At 41.1% G+C, this 17,971-nt stretch overlaps 1 protein-coding gene across 1 annotated transcript in view; it reads right to left on the reverse strand.

Moving 5' to 3' along the window:
* The window catches only part of DPYD (dihydropyrimidine dehydrogenase), a 4,342,678-nt gene that overhangs the window by 1,015,088 nt on the left and 3,309,619 nt on the right, over positions 1-17,971 (reverse strand). The window contains exon 15 of the mRNA XM_044085707.1: positions 17,697-17,765. Coding sequence (XP_043941642.1) covers positions 17,697-17,765 — 69 coding nt within the window. The remainder of the gene's footprint in view (positions 1-17,696; positions 17,766-17,971) is intronic.

Below are 17,971 nucleotides of genomic sequence, written 5' to 3' on the forward strand. Positions count from 1 at the left end.
GGTGGGATATTTCCATCTTTGTTACAGGAGGCATTAGTGACTTGTATTTTAAAAGAATCTGCCCTTGTTTCAAATAATCTGAATAATTACTGCCTTATCTCTAGACATTTATTTATTGCAAAACTTATTGAAATGATGGGTATTTTCAGCTCGGTTCCATTTTAAGGAGTACAGAGTTCATGATCATTTCCAGTCTATATTCCAGACTAGGCATGCTAAAGAGATAGACCTAACTCAAGTCATGGATGATCTCCTAATGGTGCAAATCAATGTTACTAATCACTCCTCCATGACCTCCAATCAGCATTTTATACGCAAGTAGTAATGCCCTCTAGGGTGTGTGTTAATGTGTAATTAACGCCCTCCCAGGGGTGTCATGAGGCTTGATGTCAAAGGCTAGCAATTTTCTAAGTTTATAACAGCAATATTTAAAATATGTCCCTATTTTCAGCTCTTTGTTTCCCCATTATTTGTGGCTCTGTCCAGATTTCTTGTGCCGAGAGGTATGGTTGAGAGGTTTATAGGTTCATAGATTAGTACTAAGCTAACTGCCCTTGCAAGCCATTTTAAGCCTAGCCAATTATCCCTTGTGAGACTCAAACCCTGCACCTTGTGCTTGTAAGGCCAACATCTTAACCATTAGGCCACCCACCCAACCCTTAAGCAAAGGTTTTATGCAAATCATACCAGGCAAGGTATAATTAGGCATACTCCGTGTACTCAATGAGTATATTTTTTTCTGAGCATCTCTCAGAAACTTCAACATTGAAAAAGTAAAGAATGTTTATAATTGTGTAAACAAATACAGTATATATATATATATATATATATATATATATATATATATATATGTGTGTGTGTGTGTATGCAACGAATGCTTATGTGAAAGAAATAACCTCTAAAACAAGCTTTATATGGATATAAATGGTAACAGTTAAACATAGCATGTCCCTGCATGTTTGAGAGTAGCATTTTGATGGGTAGTACATTTTGAAAATGACAGGTGAGTGGTGGGGCAACAATATTAGGTGTGAGCACAAAATGTAAACTTCTGGCTACACCCCTGCTGCCAGGGATCGCTCGATCACTCTCACGCCTCAATTTCTCTCTCTCTCTCTTGCTCTCTCTCACTCACACACACACACACACACACACACACACACACACACACACACACACACACACACACACACTCTCGCTAAACAGCAAAAGCACTGCTAAGCCAGTGTAAAATAGCAGCTTAACCAGTCTTTCTCTTACGCTCATACAGGCATACACTTATACACACAAACACATGCACACACTTTTTTTTACTTTTATTTTATTTTTTACTCACTAAAAGCGCTGCTTAGCAAGACTAAAATAATGGTGGCCATTGCATTTTCTCAGTGCGAGCTCCATGACAGCTTGATCTGCTGCCGTGAAGTGGCAGACTCGTTTTTCAGTGGGCATTACTTGTACATTAATACCCTCCTGGAGAACGCCCATTTTCTAAAGAATAGAATATTTTCATGAACCACTTAGAGACCTACTGTTCTGGAATGGTTTGCTTCCTAGCTTTTAGGAATTATTTAGTACATAGTATGTGTTGAAACATCAAACAGTTATCGTGTCACCTTTGTTGTCCCTCTGTATTCTATCTTGGGTCTATGTTTGCCCTCAGTATATGTGCTGTCACAAAAACAACTGAAAGGCCTTCATAATATATACTGTTTAGATAATAAGCAGATTTCTCCCATCATTCTGCAGGTCAAACTGTCTATCATGGCCTGTCTTTGCAAGAATTTGGAATGCATCTATAAGGACTAGTAAATGGCTATGACTTAGCACCTTTAAGGCAATGGCCTTGGCTATTTATGCTACCATAATGAATACAATGACACTTTGTGACAATGTGTCATTTGTGTTCATATCATAATGTTTCTACTGGGAGAACAGTGTCCATATTAAGCACCTTTTCCCATTTCAGAACCTATCTGCAGTAAATACGTTTTGGTTTCCTCTTAATTTACTGCAATTTTCCTGTACCTGGGGTTACCCAACAGTGAAACTGACTAACCAATACAACAGATTAAGAAGTCCACATCCTAAAACCAAAATAAATAGTAGCTATGAAGACTTCCAAGATCAAATAAAACACAAACAAGTGTGCTGGACATGTCGAGGAACACACTCCTGTTAATATTTTAATAAACTCAAAAGAAACCGCAAATAAGTTCAATGCCACACACAGGAAAAAAAGAAGTTATGTCTTACCATAAAGTGCCATCTGTGTTGTAGATCTTTATTCATTCATTACTGTTAGGACTTTAGTTCTGTCCTCAGAACCGACACGGCCGTTTCCAAGCTCGCGCCAGCCAAAATCTCTCAGCTAAGAACTACCCATAATGCCCCTCTCGTAGTGTCTACAGAACAAGTTTCCCCACCCCAATATTCTACAGATAGTAAGAGAAACACAGAAGGGGGGTCTGTCTGAGCAAATGCCTTAACCAGGAATTCCTAAAGTCCACTGGGAGTCCAGGCAGGGTGCAGGAGGGTGGGAAGTAATGAATGAATAAAGATCTACAACACAGATGAAATGTTATGGTAAGACATAACTTCTATGTTGTAAATCTTTATTCATTCCTTACTGTTAGGACCGAGTCCCCAGCTACTTGAGTCCTGGGTGGCCCTAAGGAAGGATATTCCTGAGCACCATACAACCAAAAGATGCTCGTCCCCTGGAGGCCAAATCCAATTTGTAATGAGTGATAAAAGTATGAGGTCTTGCCCAACTGGCTGCTGCACAGATATCATCCATAGAGGCAATGGAATGAAAAGTCACAGAAGTAGCCATCGATCTAGTAGAATGAGCCTTTATTCTGGAAGGTAAGGATAGCTTATTCTGATGGTAGATAAAGGTAATGATGTTTCTAAGCCAGGAGGATAGAGTCACTTTGGAGACAGGTTTACCCAATCTGGGTCCTGCAAAGGCCACAAACAATTGATCCATTTTCATGAAAGATTTAGTCTTGTCTAAATAACAATGAAGCTGCCTATGAACATCAAGGGTGTGCAACAGATACTCCCCTCTGTTGGAATGCTGAGGGAAGAAAACCGGCAGGTCAATAGATTGGTTAATGGAAAAACTAGAAATGACCTTGGGCAAGAAGGGTCAGTACGAAGGGACACTCTATCCCTGTGGAAGTTCAAGTAAGGTCTCTTGACACTCAAGGCCTGCAACTCAGATACTCTTCTCGCTGAGGTAAGTGTTACTAGAAGTAGAGTCTTCCATGACAAAAATTTTATATCACAAGAATCAAAAGGCTCGAAAGGAGGGCCTGTTAGTGACTGAAGTACCAAGGTCAAGTCCCAGGGTTCTATGGGGGCTTGACAGGAGGTTTAACGTGTAATACTCCTTTCAAAAAGGTCTTGCACAAGCAGTGTGAAATAACAGAAGAATTATCAAATCCTTTATGAAAATTTGCAATAGCTGCTAAATGTACAGTGATTGTCAATGCTGAGACTCCTGCAAGTAAAAGAGCTGTCAGGTATTGTAGGATCTTTTGAACAGGCATAGAGAAAGGATCTAAGTTCTGATCTTTGGCCCAAATAGAGAACCTAGTCCATTTACTAGAATAAATTTTCCTGGTGGAAGGTTATGTGAAGCCAGAAGAATTTCACAAACAGGAGAGGAGATATCAGGCAGCCTGGAAATTATTGGAAGTAGAGGAATCAAGCTGTGAGCTTGAGGCTGTGGAGATTGGGGTGAATCAGTCCCTGAGGATGAGATAGCAGACCTTGGGAATAATCCAGGATCCACGGGCTGTGAGGATCACTTTGCTTCTCAACCTCTGAGCTTTCTGGAGGAATTTTGGGATGAGGGGAAATGGGGAAAAGGCACACAGTAGACCCAAGGGGCCAATCATGCATTAGAGCATCACTCAGGGGTTCCCACTGAGGGGGGATCAGGGCAAAGTAGCTTCTGCATTTGTTGTTTAAGGGGGAAGCAAACAGATCACAGCAAGGCTTGCCCCAGCAGTGGAAAATCCAATCCGCTATTACGGGATTGAGGGACCACTCGTGAGGCATCAGGATGTTCCAGCTCAGATTGTTCGCAATAAGGTTGGAACTCCCATGAAAGTGCATTGCTATAAGAAAGCGGTTGGAAACTATCGCCCAGTGCCAAATCCTCATGGCTTCCCGACACAGGGGGTAAGACCTAATTCTGCCTTGCTTGTTGATATACCAGATGACTGACATGTTGTCCGAATGAACTGCAATGGTCCTAGAAGGGAGGGATGTATGGAACGCTTGCAACACTAAGAGAACTGCCCTCAGTTCCAGGACATTTATGTGCAAACTGGCCTCCATGGGGGGCCAGGTGCCTTGGACCATCTTTCCCTGGAAATGCCCCTCCCCACCCTAACAGGGAAGCATCCATGGTCACCGTGGCTGTGGGTTGGGGAAGACAGAACAGTCGACACCAAAGATTCGATTCTGACTTCATCCACCATAGCATTTCTTCCTTGCAAAGATTTGTAAGATGTATCATGTGGTCGAGTGGGTGGGTTAAGATCAACAATTGTGAAGAAAGGAGCCACTGCAATATTCTCATGTGCAACTGGTACTAGAGTAATGGCAGCTGCCATGGAGTCTAAGAGATGCAGTACAAGGCGTGATGGTACAAAGGTCTGTGGAAGAAGGGCTTGGATTTGGTGTCTTATTTTCGAAAGCCTGTGAGGAGGGAGGGAAGCTTGACAGGATGTTGTGTCAAAAACTGCTCCAATGAATTCCAGTGTTTTTGTTGGGGGCATTTGAGATTTGTCCTTGTTGATTGTAATCCCCAAGCGGAGAGCAAGGCTTTGAGTGTAAGAGAGGCTGCGGATTAGAAGATTCCTGGTCAGGGCGGTAAGGAGCCAATCTTCTAGATACGCAAACACCTGGAATCCTTGTAGTCAAAGATGAGCTACTACAACTGCCATACATTTAGTGAACACTCAGGGGGCTGTTGAGAGACTGAATGGCAGTGCCCTGAACTGGTAGTGATTGACTCCCAGCTGGAAGTGGAGAAATCTCTGGGAGCGATGATCCATCTTTATGTGGTAATATGCGTCCTGGAGGTCTAGAGAGCACATCCAGTTGTCCCTCCCTAGAAAGGGGAGAATGGACTGTACCATGACCATTCAGAATTTTTGAGGTTTGATAAATTTGTTCAATAGGCTGATATCCAGGATTGGTCTCCAGTCCCCTGTCTTTTTAGGCACTAAAAAGAACCTTGTGTAAAACCCGGATCCTCTCTGGTCTGGTGGAACTGGTTGGATGACTCTTTTTCTTAGCAACTTTTCCATTTCTAAGACTGCTACCTCCCTCTGACTGGGTGGCACATTGGGAATTCGTTTGACGGGTCTGGGATTTAAATTGAATGGTATCTGGTAGCCTCTGGATATTATTCTCTGCACCCAAACATCGGTAGTAATAAGGTACCAGGCTGGTAGGTGCAGAGAAAAACGACCCCCAACTGCTTCCAGAGAAAAGCAATCGGTCCACTGCTCAGGAGCACTGGTAGGGTCAGCCGGAGAAGTAATCTCTAGCACCCTGGTTAAGTGGACCCCATCTACCCCAAAAGGGGCATCTTCCAGATGAGTTGCCCATTCTGCCCTGGGGGGATTGCACACCATGAGTGTCTCAAAAAGATCCTTGGGATTTCTTGAACCACAATTTTCCTCCCCTCTGGTTCCTGGAGTAGGACCTCTGGGAGGTGGAAAAATGTTTGCCCACAGCAGACAAGGTCTTTCCATCTTTCCTCACATCGTGCTAGTGTGTCTCGTACTTTGGGACCAAAAAGTGTAAATTTGCTGACAGGTGCGTTGACGATGGAAGAATTAAAGGGGCCTGCGAAATCACATGAATGCATCCAAACATAGCATCTCATGACAATGCCTGATGTGGCAGCTCGAGCTGCTCTCTTGGTTGTGTGAGATATCAAATGCATCGAGGAGTTCAAGATAGACTGAAGGGTAGCCAGATGTGAGGCAAAAGTGTCATGCACCTCATCAGGCAGTCTTCCCGCCAAAGAGGAAGACATTTCAGAGATTAGGTCTCTTTGGAGGTGAGTGAAGTATGCCAGATAGTTCAGTGACCAAATGGCAAAGGTCGCTGAAGCATAAGTCCACTTCCCTAGTCTGTCCATGGCATGTTTGGAGGATGGACAGTGGAACTATCGTCTGCCACTTCCCTCTTGGTGGCTGCTGCCACGACCATGGAATCAACCATCAACTGCTTGGACCAGTTGGGCTGGTCTTCAGGGGGGGATAGAAATTTGTCCGGCCTCCGGGGGACAGGTGCTACATTGTCCTGGGCCTTCCAGGCATACTGTACGATCAGCTTAAAAAGCTCATCCATAGGTGGGGTCACCCAGGAAGTAGATGGCAGGGCATCGAAGGCCTATAAGAACACCGATTCCTCAGAAGAAGGGTTAGAGGACTTCCAGTCTCCCCTCTGTTTGAGGATTTTGAGAATGTCTCCAAATGAGACGTCATCTGGATGACACCGTGGGGACCTTTCCCCCTCATCGCAATCGGTGTCCTCAATGATAGATTCCTCAGGGGAATCAAGGTGCTTCCTCTTGACTGTTTCTTCCGGGGTGGCTCTCAGTGGGATCTTCTGAGGAGGACTCTGGAGAAAGGGAGGTCTTGTGGCTCCTGTGCTCGGGATCCCGAAGTAGGGGGTTGGGACAGCTGCATGCTAGAGAAGAGTTTTGGTGCCGATGTCACTGATGCTGACTGCGAGCCTGCAGAGGCAAGAACCCTCTCCATTTCCTGGAAAGCAGGCCCACCCAAGGAGGGATTGGAGCCTGGAACCGAGGAGAACAACCTCGGAACTGGGGTCATACCCAGCCCTAAGGACCCTACCTCCAGGTGAGGAGCTCCGAGAGGACACGAAGCTGTTGGAGCCATAGACATAGATGGTGCCAGTGAAAAATTAGGCGCCGGGCTAGGTACCAAGGTGCCGACAGTCCAAAAACTGCTCAGAGAGTGCACCAGCTCCAACGGAGCCAATGCAGCAAGAGTGGTCAGTGCCAACAGGGAAAACATCGCAGTTGGGGTAGAGACAGTATGCACCGGAGGGTACATTAGTACCGAGATCTCCATGGCCTGGGTAAAGGCTGGAGGAGGATAAACAGGAGAATATGCTGTAAAGGATTCCAAGCCAAAGGGGATGGAAGGTCTAGCTGGAGTGGGCAATCCCCTAGCTGCCAGAAGCTGGTCCACAACCCGCACTACATCTAGTTCAGAAAGACTCCTTGCTGAAGGAGAATCAGGTCTTTCAAGAAAGGGGCTAAATCAATGTCCCAAAAAATGGTTGTATGTTGGAGAATATCTGGTTCTTGGAAGATACTCGACTTTAGGAACCGAGGTCATAGTCTGTGGAGCCGAAAAAGCTATCAGCACCGTGGCCGGGGATGGTGCCGAAGCAGGTATGGTCATGAAAGCCAGTGTCGGAACCAAGGACAGCACCAAAGCCGATGGGTGCCGAGGCTGGAACCAAAACAGGAATTAATATCAGAGATGGCACCGAGAGAGAAGACACGGGGTCTGGTGCTAAAGAGGTCTGTGCCGAGGGTGCCAGAGAAGCACGGAGCTGACTAAGTTCCTTAACTGACGGAGATGCAGGAACTGAGTGACTCCATTTTTCCTTGTGTTTCTTGGTTTTAGGAGTTAGTGGGACCTCTGACAGAGATAGAGCCTCCGAAAAAAGTGTTTTAATTAAACCTTTTAGAATTTGCTTGTTTTTGCACTTTGCTAGAGTGCGATTGCTAAAACTAGAACAAATATCACAATTAGCATTTATATGGTCCACACCCAAACAGTAAAAGCATCGAGCGTGGCCGTCCGAGTTGGGCACTTTACTCCCACACTAGTCACACTGTTTAAACCCCAACTTAACTTTGTCTGACATAGTACAGGCAACACAGGGCTATCCTAAAGGAAACAACTATAACAAGGGAAAGAAAAGGAGAGAATACCAACGATGGTATATAAAAACACCACAAGTGGTAAAGGAAGGCCTACCAAAGGCAGGAGAGATGGACAGTATCAACGATGGTAGAGATTTAACTACCAAAGGTAAAGGGTAGGAAATCGACGCAGGTTATAGGCGATAGTAAGAAAAGGCCAAACTGACTAAAAAAACGACAAAGTGTGAAGAGAAACTACACAAAAAATCACAAATTTCCACTTAGCTTTGGGAGAGATGGCTAGGCATGTCTGATGAGGAATGTGGCAAACGAGATATGGAGAGACTATGAGAGGGACATTATGGGTAGGTCTTAGCTGAGAGTTTTTGGCTGGCGCGAGACTGGAAACAGCTGTGTCAGTTCTGAGGATGGAATCAAAGTCCTAACAGTAAGGAATGAATAAAGATTTACAACATCAAATACAAAGATTTTGTCTTCCAGTTGAGACTTAATCAGAACAATATTTCAGCAAATTATAAACAGTACTTATACACCATCCCTAATTAAGTGAATATACATTGAATTAATTAATTAATACAAGTTACTAAAATCATGATCGTTTAAACAGAAACTACTTGTAGGCTTAAGCCAGACAACTAAATTAAAAGAAAAAAAATTAAAAGATCAAACTAAAAATTCAAATACTGTTTTATATATATATATATATATATATATATATATATATATATATATATATATATATATATATATATATATATATATATACATATAGATATGTACATAAACCCTTAAGTTTCCTAAAGGCATACTGTCGGTTAGATCTAATATTTTTGTAGTCCAAATTACTAATTAAAAATACATGCAGTCAACTCATCCACAATGACTGAACAGTTGAACTTTTCATTTTTCATAAAGTAACATACACATGTAGACAAGAAATAAAAAAGGAAAAAAGTAACAACACTTAATAAAATAACAAAAAATGGTGTATGTTTACAACTATTGTATCAAAAAACTCTTCATATTTTTTGAGATTCTTACTCATTTTGTTAACAGATCATGAACAACAAGCTAAAATTCATACAAAAAGCAACCACAGTAAAACTAATCAAAAAAACACAGTGACAACATTTCGTACAACAAGATGGAAATAAAAAAAATACATTCATCAAAACATCAAAATAAAATCTGATTTATAATACTGCTGCCCTTAGTTTTAATACAGGAGCAATGCATACATTTTTGTTAATACGTGGCGGGTTAGTAATATTTAAAATCAGCAACAATTTGCAGCTCTCTGTACTCTAATCTAGTTTCCAATTACTGCCCCTAAAATCACGTACACTAATATCCAATACAGCAAAATTAAAAGCTACAAATTGAGGACAAGTACTGGAATATTTAAATAAAGCATTGCTGTTATTCTGTTGTTCTTGTAGCACAATTGCCTTTTCAAGGACAGATTGTTCTTGAAGTAAAATGTGGGACAACTGGAAAGGCCACAAAAGTACCTCACTAAAAGAATCACAAACCTAAAGCAGATGCCCTATTCTGACCATCTAAAAAAACTCCAGCTATACACTGTCACAAATAGCCTACTCAGAGGTGATCTCTGCTTAACATACTAGGACATGTCAAACCCAGAGCTGTTGGACATGCTACACTTAAAGAAATCTCAATCCCTCAGAGCCACACACTCCAGGGATCTAAACCTGGTCATCACAATGAGCAAAACATGCTGGAGGGATAGGTTCCTGACCCAGAGACTAACAAGACTGCCCATACATGTCAAGCTGAGCACCTCTTTGGCCCTCTTCAAAAGGAACCTTAACGATTGGATGGGAGATAGGAAATTCACCCCAGGGATCATGTCAGTTGCCCTGCTAGATAGGGGACCAGGGAAGTAAATATTCTGGGAAGAAATAGCCAGAGAATTGTTATGGCTAGGCGTGTATAGACCCTAGGGCCGATAGCCTAGTACCAGCCTATGAGCCTATGTTGATCAGCCAGATCACTTACGTGTTAATGAGTTAACAAGATGGCAAGAAGGTGGCTTAGACTGATAAAGTATAGGATGACAAAAGGCAGAAAAACAGTAGGGCTCAGCAATTCAAGGAATCAGAATGTTTTACTGACAGTTTAACATGATCAAAAGGGAATGTGATTCTGCTGTAGAACCTACTGATACGGTTTTACGTTTTGCCTTTCAGGAAGAGTAAGCTCATAGAATCTGCATTATACAAAGGTACAGGAGTCCTCTACTGGGACAGGGTCATGCCTCATTAGGCAGCAGCAGGAGTCATGATATCTAAGACAGACAAGATGGGGTAATATTAGCATACGTTTCTCATGGGTCAAAGTGGTGACGGTCTCTGCCTAGTACTGCTGGGCACTGTGTGAAGTGAACAGGTCAGTAGAGGCAGGAATGACATGATATTGTAGACTCAAGATGGAACACTCAGTCTAGGAATCACATTCATGGAATTTCAAAGAAAGGAATTAGTATTTTGGGATTACCGGCAAACAGGTCAATGAGCAAAAACTTAAGAGATGTATTCTTGGATAAGATGCATTAACAGGACTAAAAGGGCTACAGTGAGATGTGTATGTGTGTGTGTGTGTGTGTAGGGGGGGAGGGCACCATGCTTGAGTAGTCCTGTTTTAAGATATTTTCTTCTTTTCTACTTTGTGCAAGTTCCATAGTGGGCTAGTCAGCTGGATACTCCTTTGTACATAATGTTGTAGTAATGGCATAATAGTAATAATAATAGTAATAATAATAATAATGTAGTAATGGAAGAAAGTCCACATCAGAAAACATGACAATATGGTTACTAAGCATCAGGGACACATGACATTGGGGAATTGTACCACATCTATCAACAGTGAATAACTACTATGACATGCTTAATATTGTACTCCTGATCTGAATAAAGCTAGTGATCTGGGAATGATGCAAACCATTCCAGTATACATGAATGTGCAAGTTGAATCTGAAAATGATCTGGCAAAACTGAGCATAAGGGGAGATCGTTTTGTCCTGGATGGTGCCTAGTAAGGAAAGGAGGTAAGTAAGATAGAGATAAGGTAGAAAAAAAGGTCTATATTAGAAGACCGAAGATGCATTACTTCGACTGCGTCTTGGTTGAACTTAAAAGGCTGAAAATGCAAAATATCGAAGTGGCTGTTAAGCGAATTTTTTTCCCTGGGAAAGAATTCGCTTGGCCGCCTCGGTACTTTGCCATTTTTGGCACTGTAGTGCAGTCTCAGAGTTGGTATATTTAACAGGGGTGGCCCGTGCTATTGGACTGCCAGACTGCAGCCCCCCCAGCTGTAAAATTAAAGAAAATAAAAGATAAAAAAAAATTTAAAATTTGCGGACTTTCGCGCATGCACACTAGTCCGGACTGCTGCTGAGACAGTCTGGAGCATGCGCAGACTGTTTCAGCAGCAGTCCGGACTGGGAAACATGTAAAAGCAGACATCCCAGAAGTCTATGCAGTTGTAACTGCATAGACTGTCGCAGGAAACTCATTGGACTTAGACTGCAACGTCGGCAGTCTGGAGTCTCGTCGGGGGAAGATCTCACGTGGTGGATGTGCTCCAATGGGTGGGGGTTTGCAGCTATGGATTTATGGCACAAAGGGATGGGATCTACATCACTCCAGGTAAGACAGCTATGGATGATCGCTGTGTGTGTGTGTGTGTGTGTGTGTGTGTGTGTGTGTGTGTGTGTGTGTGTGGTAGGGAATACCTCAGGCTTGAACCCTGTACCTTGTATGCAGGTGTTAAAGATGTGAATTCCCTACCCACCACCATTTGTAAAATAAATTGCAGATTTTTGCCTCATATTTGATCTGATCTGTTCCTCATAATATCTGTGGTTTCTAAATGTTGCAATACTTGATATTTCATGGTGCAGTGGTAGCATTGTTGCCTCACAGCTGCAGGTTCTCAGGTTTGATTCTTGGCTGGGTGCCTTCTGTTTGGGTCTGCATCTTCTCTCTGTGTTTGTGTGGGTTTGCTTTTGTGTCCTCCCATGTTACAAAGATATGTCTGCATTATTTTTTCCTGGGCCTCTGCTGAAAATTATTTTTTTGTTCCAATTCAGACTGTCCTGATTAACAAATGTTAAATAAAACTGACAGGCATTTGAATTTTGGACTTCAGGTTTCTGAATGTTTAATTCCTTACATATTTGATGGTGCAGTGGTAGCATTGTTGCCTCACAGCTATAGGTTTTCTGGTCTGACTCTTGGCTGGGGTGCCTTCTGTGTGGAGTCTGCATCTCATCCCTGTGTTTGTGTGGATTTACTCTGGTGTCCTGCCATTTTACAAAGACATGTGTCTGCAGTATTTCTCCCTGGGCCTCTGCTGAAAATTGTTTTTGTTCCGTCAGAAGTAAAATTAACAGGCATTTGAATTTCAGACTTCATATTCTTCAGAAAATACATAGTAACGCAACCTAAGTTTATAAGATGAATATTTGAAATTTATCCTTATTTTTGGGACTGTATTACCCCATTATTGGCTTTGTCCAGGTTTTTTGTGCCAAGGTTGACAGCTATGGCAAGAACTGAATTCACTGAATATGTTTGAGGGCTGTATTCCCTCATTACTGGGTTTGTCCAGGTGTTTTGTGCTAAGAGGTTGACAGCTATGGTGAGAACTGAATTCATTAAATGATAGCCATTTACGTTTCAGTCTTCCGCTCTTTCACAAAGCAGCTGATTTGGCGTAGTGGTATGCTGCTCTGACTGTTTTGCACAGGGACCTTGGCAGTAAAATGTATGGGGTAACACAGCATTTTTCTTCCACAAAGCAGGTGATTTGGCATAGTGGTACATTGCTCCGACTGTTTTGCACAGGGACATTGGTAGTAAAATGTACGGTGGTAACACAGCATTTTTCTTTCACAAAGCAGCTGGTTTGGCATAGTGGTATGTTGCTCTGACTCTTTCGCACAGGGACCTTGGCAGTAAAATGTATGGTGGTAACACAGCATTTTATTCTAGCAACTTTCCAAGATTATACAAGCAATGTTTAATGTGTCCCTGGTTTTTGGGCTTTTGACCCCCCCCCCAATAAATTTGGCTATTTCCAGATTTCTTGTGCTGCAAAGTTGAGATGCAGTTGAGTATTGAGTAGATTTTACAAGGAGCTGAGAGCTGCAGGGGAAGAGAAGTTTAGTGCTGCTTATGCAATGTCAGTTTGCATTGTTAATAGCACAACAGGTTGTGTACTTGTTTTTGATGCAGAAGGTTGTTGGTTCTACTCCCACAAGGGGTGAATGCTGCCGTACTGAAAAAGTTAAGATACTAACTATGAGCCTGTTATCAGTTTGCCATCCATTTCCTATTGCAATATTACTAGCTTATCATTTTTAATGTAGCATAGGCAATTTATTCCTCAGGGGTATCAGACACTTTATTTTTCGATGAAACCATGAAATATAAAGGTGTTTGCTAGCAGCAACCTCTTCATTAGTTACAGATATATTTAATGTGGAATTATTTAGATGACTTTTTTACTTCTTCAGAGATTGTGCATATTTACTGATAATGGTGAACTGTAGAATTGCGCATATTTACCGATAATGGTGGACTGTAGAATTGTGCATATTTACTGATAATGGTGGACTGAAGTAGACTTTTATGATGGAAATGTTCTGAACTGGGCAGTTTTGTCATTATGGGTGCATGCATTTTGTTTCATTGTTTACTGGAAAGATGTTCTGAATTGGGCAGTTTTGTCATTATTGGTGCATGCGTTTTGTTTCATAGTTTACTGGGAAAATGTTCATAACAATAGGAAGGTGTATCAAATAGCACATGTATGTTTCATATGCAAGGGGCCTATGATTTGAAAACAGCCCAGAATTAATCTTTATCTGCCACTGGTAAAATGTATTTTCATTGAATGTGGGTTTCAATGCTGTTTCAATGAATGTGAGTTTCAAGGGCAGAGAAGTTTTAATGCTAAGTTTGTTTAGCGGATGTCTTAGTGTTTGTGCTGTAAAATGCAAAATAAAACTTTCAAATGAAGTCCAAATCATCACAGAAGTAAATCAGTATGCACATTAGTGGTTATGGTAAATGGAGTGAAATAGCCAAGTAATGGATCATTGGAATGGCTGCAGGGGGAGGTTCCATTCGACCATGATTTTGTGAGGGGGAAGGGCTGCAAACTTAAAGACAGCCCCAGCTGAACTATACCTCCCAACTGTCCAGATTTTCAAAGAATGAATAGATTTTTGCTTCTTATTTTTGGTTTGTTCCTCTTAAAATTTGTGGTTTTCTAGCAAATCATTTAGGAATTAAGTCACTAAATAATGACACATTGAGTTTCAGACTTCATAACCTTCAGGACAGGATTACATTATTTTAAGAAGCTCATTACACTTGGAGACCTCCAGTCATCTCTGCAGGCTTTACCCGTAAACTAAACAGAATGCCAATCATGTGGTCCATAACCTGTACAGTAATCCTTTTAAGCAATGTATCTTGAGCTTATTTCTTGTTTGCTTTTCATTTTTTACTTTGATCATGTTTTCCCCATGAAAAAGTAGATAGTTGTCAGGCAGCAGGTCTTTTTTTGGATAAGAAACATTTTTACAAGTGGTGGCATCAAAGATTTCTACTTTCAGCATGTTATTTGATACTTTAATAAAGCTGAATATAAATTATAATTAGAACTGCAGTGCAAGAAGTGGTTTGAGTTGAGTGCTGCTAGTTTTTCTTATACTTGATTTTGACTGGCATTCCATTAATGTATTTAAAAAGTAATTTATTTTTTCATGCCTCACAACCAGTTTGTTTCCATCTAGATATGAAGTAAGTTGTCATGCAGCCAATGCATTGAAATATTTTTATTCTTCTACACTTAATTTTGTCTTGATTGGACTCTCATAATGATGGTTTGGCACCCAGGGCAGTGTATTTAGTTAGATTTTGTGGTTTTAAGCATAGCTCCTCCCCTTTCTAGTTGGCCTCACCCCTTCCCATTGACCCCACCCATTCAACTGTGTCCTGCAGCCCCCCTTTGATTTGAAGTCACCAGCCGCCACTGATATTTAAGTGGAGGGGGGGGTGCAGCCCCCCACTTAACAATGTTTGAAATAGTTTTTTATTTTTTTATTTGTTGGAACAGCAATTTTTTCCCCTTGGAAAGAAATCGCTGTTCTGACACTTTGACATTGTAAGCTTTCGCTTACATGGGGTCGATTAATCACCTCTCGCTTTTTTAAGCGTTCAGTGATCTAATATAGACCCAAAAAAAACACGACCACGTGGACAGTGACTACCAGAATAAGGAAGAAAGCACTCAAGAAAAGGGGCCTGAGGGCACATCTGGAGTATAAAGCCATAAAACAGCAAAGGTTCTATACAAAGGAAGAGGGTGAAGTATTCAGGTATTATGCAGCTTTGTAGGAAGCAGGCATTATCTTTTCAGCAAAGGAAAGGTAGTTAGAAAGATCTAGAAATGCAAAGCACAGGGCTAAGGGTTAAATGAAAAGAAAGGGGGTGCAATCTGAGACCCAAGGTAGTTATTCAAGTTTGTTCTGTGGGGCAAGCCTATATGTCATGTACCTAAAGGTCCAATCAGGAGATGCCAGCATGTTGCAGAATAAGGATCAAACAAATGAAGTGGGCTGAAGTACAAGTAACAGGCCAGGCAGAGGTGAAGGATACAAACTAGGGAGAAAGAGCAGAGGTGGTAGGCAGCAGGAGTTTTGAAAGAACACAGGTTTTACTGTGCTCACTATCTATAATTGGAAGTAATATTTCAAAAGTGAAGGAATGTAAACTCTGTTGTTCTTAACAAAGCTTTCATACCACTGATGGTGCAGTTTTTGAATCGAAATTAGATGATTTTTCCTGATCAAAGAAGAGGAGAATCCTTTATGACAGGGAAGTATCAAAGCAAATTACATTTTTTAAGGGCTAAGATGTCAGGTCAGGGCAGGCAGATTTATAGGAAGAAGTCATGTACAGGACAGAGAAGCTATGTGATGGACAGTAAAGGTAAAGCATATAAGATAATCTCTCTCTGTGATTATATAGCTGAGGAGTTTGCCTTCAATACTGGCCTTTTATATAACTGCCCTTTTATATAAGTAGATAGAGGGTAAGTTACAATAAGGACTTGCCATAGGGGTAAGCCACCCCACCACCACAGGCCCAGAGGACCCTATTTGTGGGGCTAGTGTGCTGCTGAGTAAGTACAGGTTGACGCTCTGCGGAACAGATCTGTGGTTTGTTGTATCAAAACAGGACAGATGGTGGTTAGGTTTTGCAAATGGCAGGGTAAAAATGAAACTGACTGCACAGAGGTCTTAATACATTGAATACATGAAATTTGAAGTGATGAAACATGTACAAAAAAGTAAACATTGCTATTCAAATCAGTGCTGCTGTGTTTACTGAGATTAAGCTAGAACATCTTGCCTTCTTAAGGCAAGTTTTTGTTGCTTCTCACTGTTAAGATAAATATAAGGAAATGGAGGCTGTGCTCCGCAGATACTTTGTTTCAAAGAATTCTATTGTGCAAGCCAGTACACCTTGTCATACTATGATAAAGATTCAAAGAAAAACATTTAAACATTACTTTTCAAGACAAATTGCAAATTATACGCCAAAACATCAGTGCATAGGGTATATATGACAGTCAATTACAGTTAAGAAAAGTAAAAAAAAAAAAAAATCTGAGCAGGATTTAATCAATTACAGCACTTCTGCAGGCCTGTCACAGTGAGTCCCCAATACAGATTTATGATTTCTCTGAAACTGACAGCCAATAAAGAAAAAAGAATAATAAGCATTTTAGCCTTACAAAAAGCAGAAGACCAAGTGGCAAGATAAAGCCATTCATCATAGTCAGCTTAAAAGTCATGAAGCTGATGTCAAGCATGCATTCAGTAAAAGATTTCATGGTCAATTAGATGAAAACTGGTATAAAATGGTCCAAGTCCTGGAGAGCACAAAGCCAATTGACTATAATGCTTAATTTCACTTGCCTTAGGTAAGAAACAGTCCCCTTTTCAGCAGCATAAAAATGCCCTCAGAAAATCAAGTAGCATCTTTGCAGATCACTAGGAAATGCTTTAGTCTATTTTCTGAAGCATAGCCCATTAGCTATCCATTATTGTCAGCTAACGGTCAGAACACAGAAAAAATGAAAACAAATGATCTGCCACAACTGTCAGAGAGTTCGCATAATGTATTCCAAGGGCAGAAATACATGAAGTGCCCAGACTTATTGGAAATGCAGTTTCCAAACATTAGTGATCAACACTGATGCTGTGGCTTATGTGAAAATATCTTATGATACACAAGAACAATAAATTACATTTTCCAGGAAATATGCTGTCTGCAATCCTGAGTTAATCAGAGTAGAATTAAATCATCCCTGCACAGTATAAATATTCAAGAGTTTCACACTTGGTGTATGTGTGTCTCGGCTGTCATTTTGTCATTCTTGTAGACCAGAAGATGTAGTTAAGAATTTGGAACAGGGGAAGTCTGGTGCTATCTGTAACATAAAACTCTGCTTGATATATTTGATTAATAAACGGAAAAATGGTTGAATTTGAAACACTTTAAATGTAAACTGCTATTTATAGTAAGACAAAGTCAGATTAACAACGGCTCATTCTTTGCCACTGTATTTTGCTTCATCATACAAATAACATTAAGCAAATAATTGTGTAGAGAAACATCAATATATGAATCATTACCTCTGCCATGTGTGCTAGCTCAGTCCAGTCATTCTTGCTGTAACTACACATGATACTGGCTATTAGAACCTGAAATAAAACAAGGATAGCTTGAAAACATAAAATAGATGAGCATCACTTCAGAAATAAAATATTTTTATACATGTTAACCTAAACCAATATGAATGTACAGCACATCAAGCTATACTGTTAAGACTGCTGTCATCACTCATTCTCCAAGTCACAAAATCAATAGCTGCAATAAAGGTCTCTCAACAAAATCCATTGGTCTTCCA

Source organism: Protopterus annectens, chromosome 10.part0 (assembly GCF_019279795.1).
Source record: "Protopterus annectens isolate FY-2018-M chromosome 10.part0, PAN1.0, whole genome shotgun sequence".
NCBI lineage: Eukaryota > Metazoa > Chordata > Ceratodontiformes > Protopteridae > Protopterus > Protopterus annectens.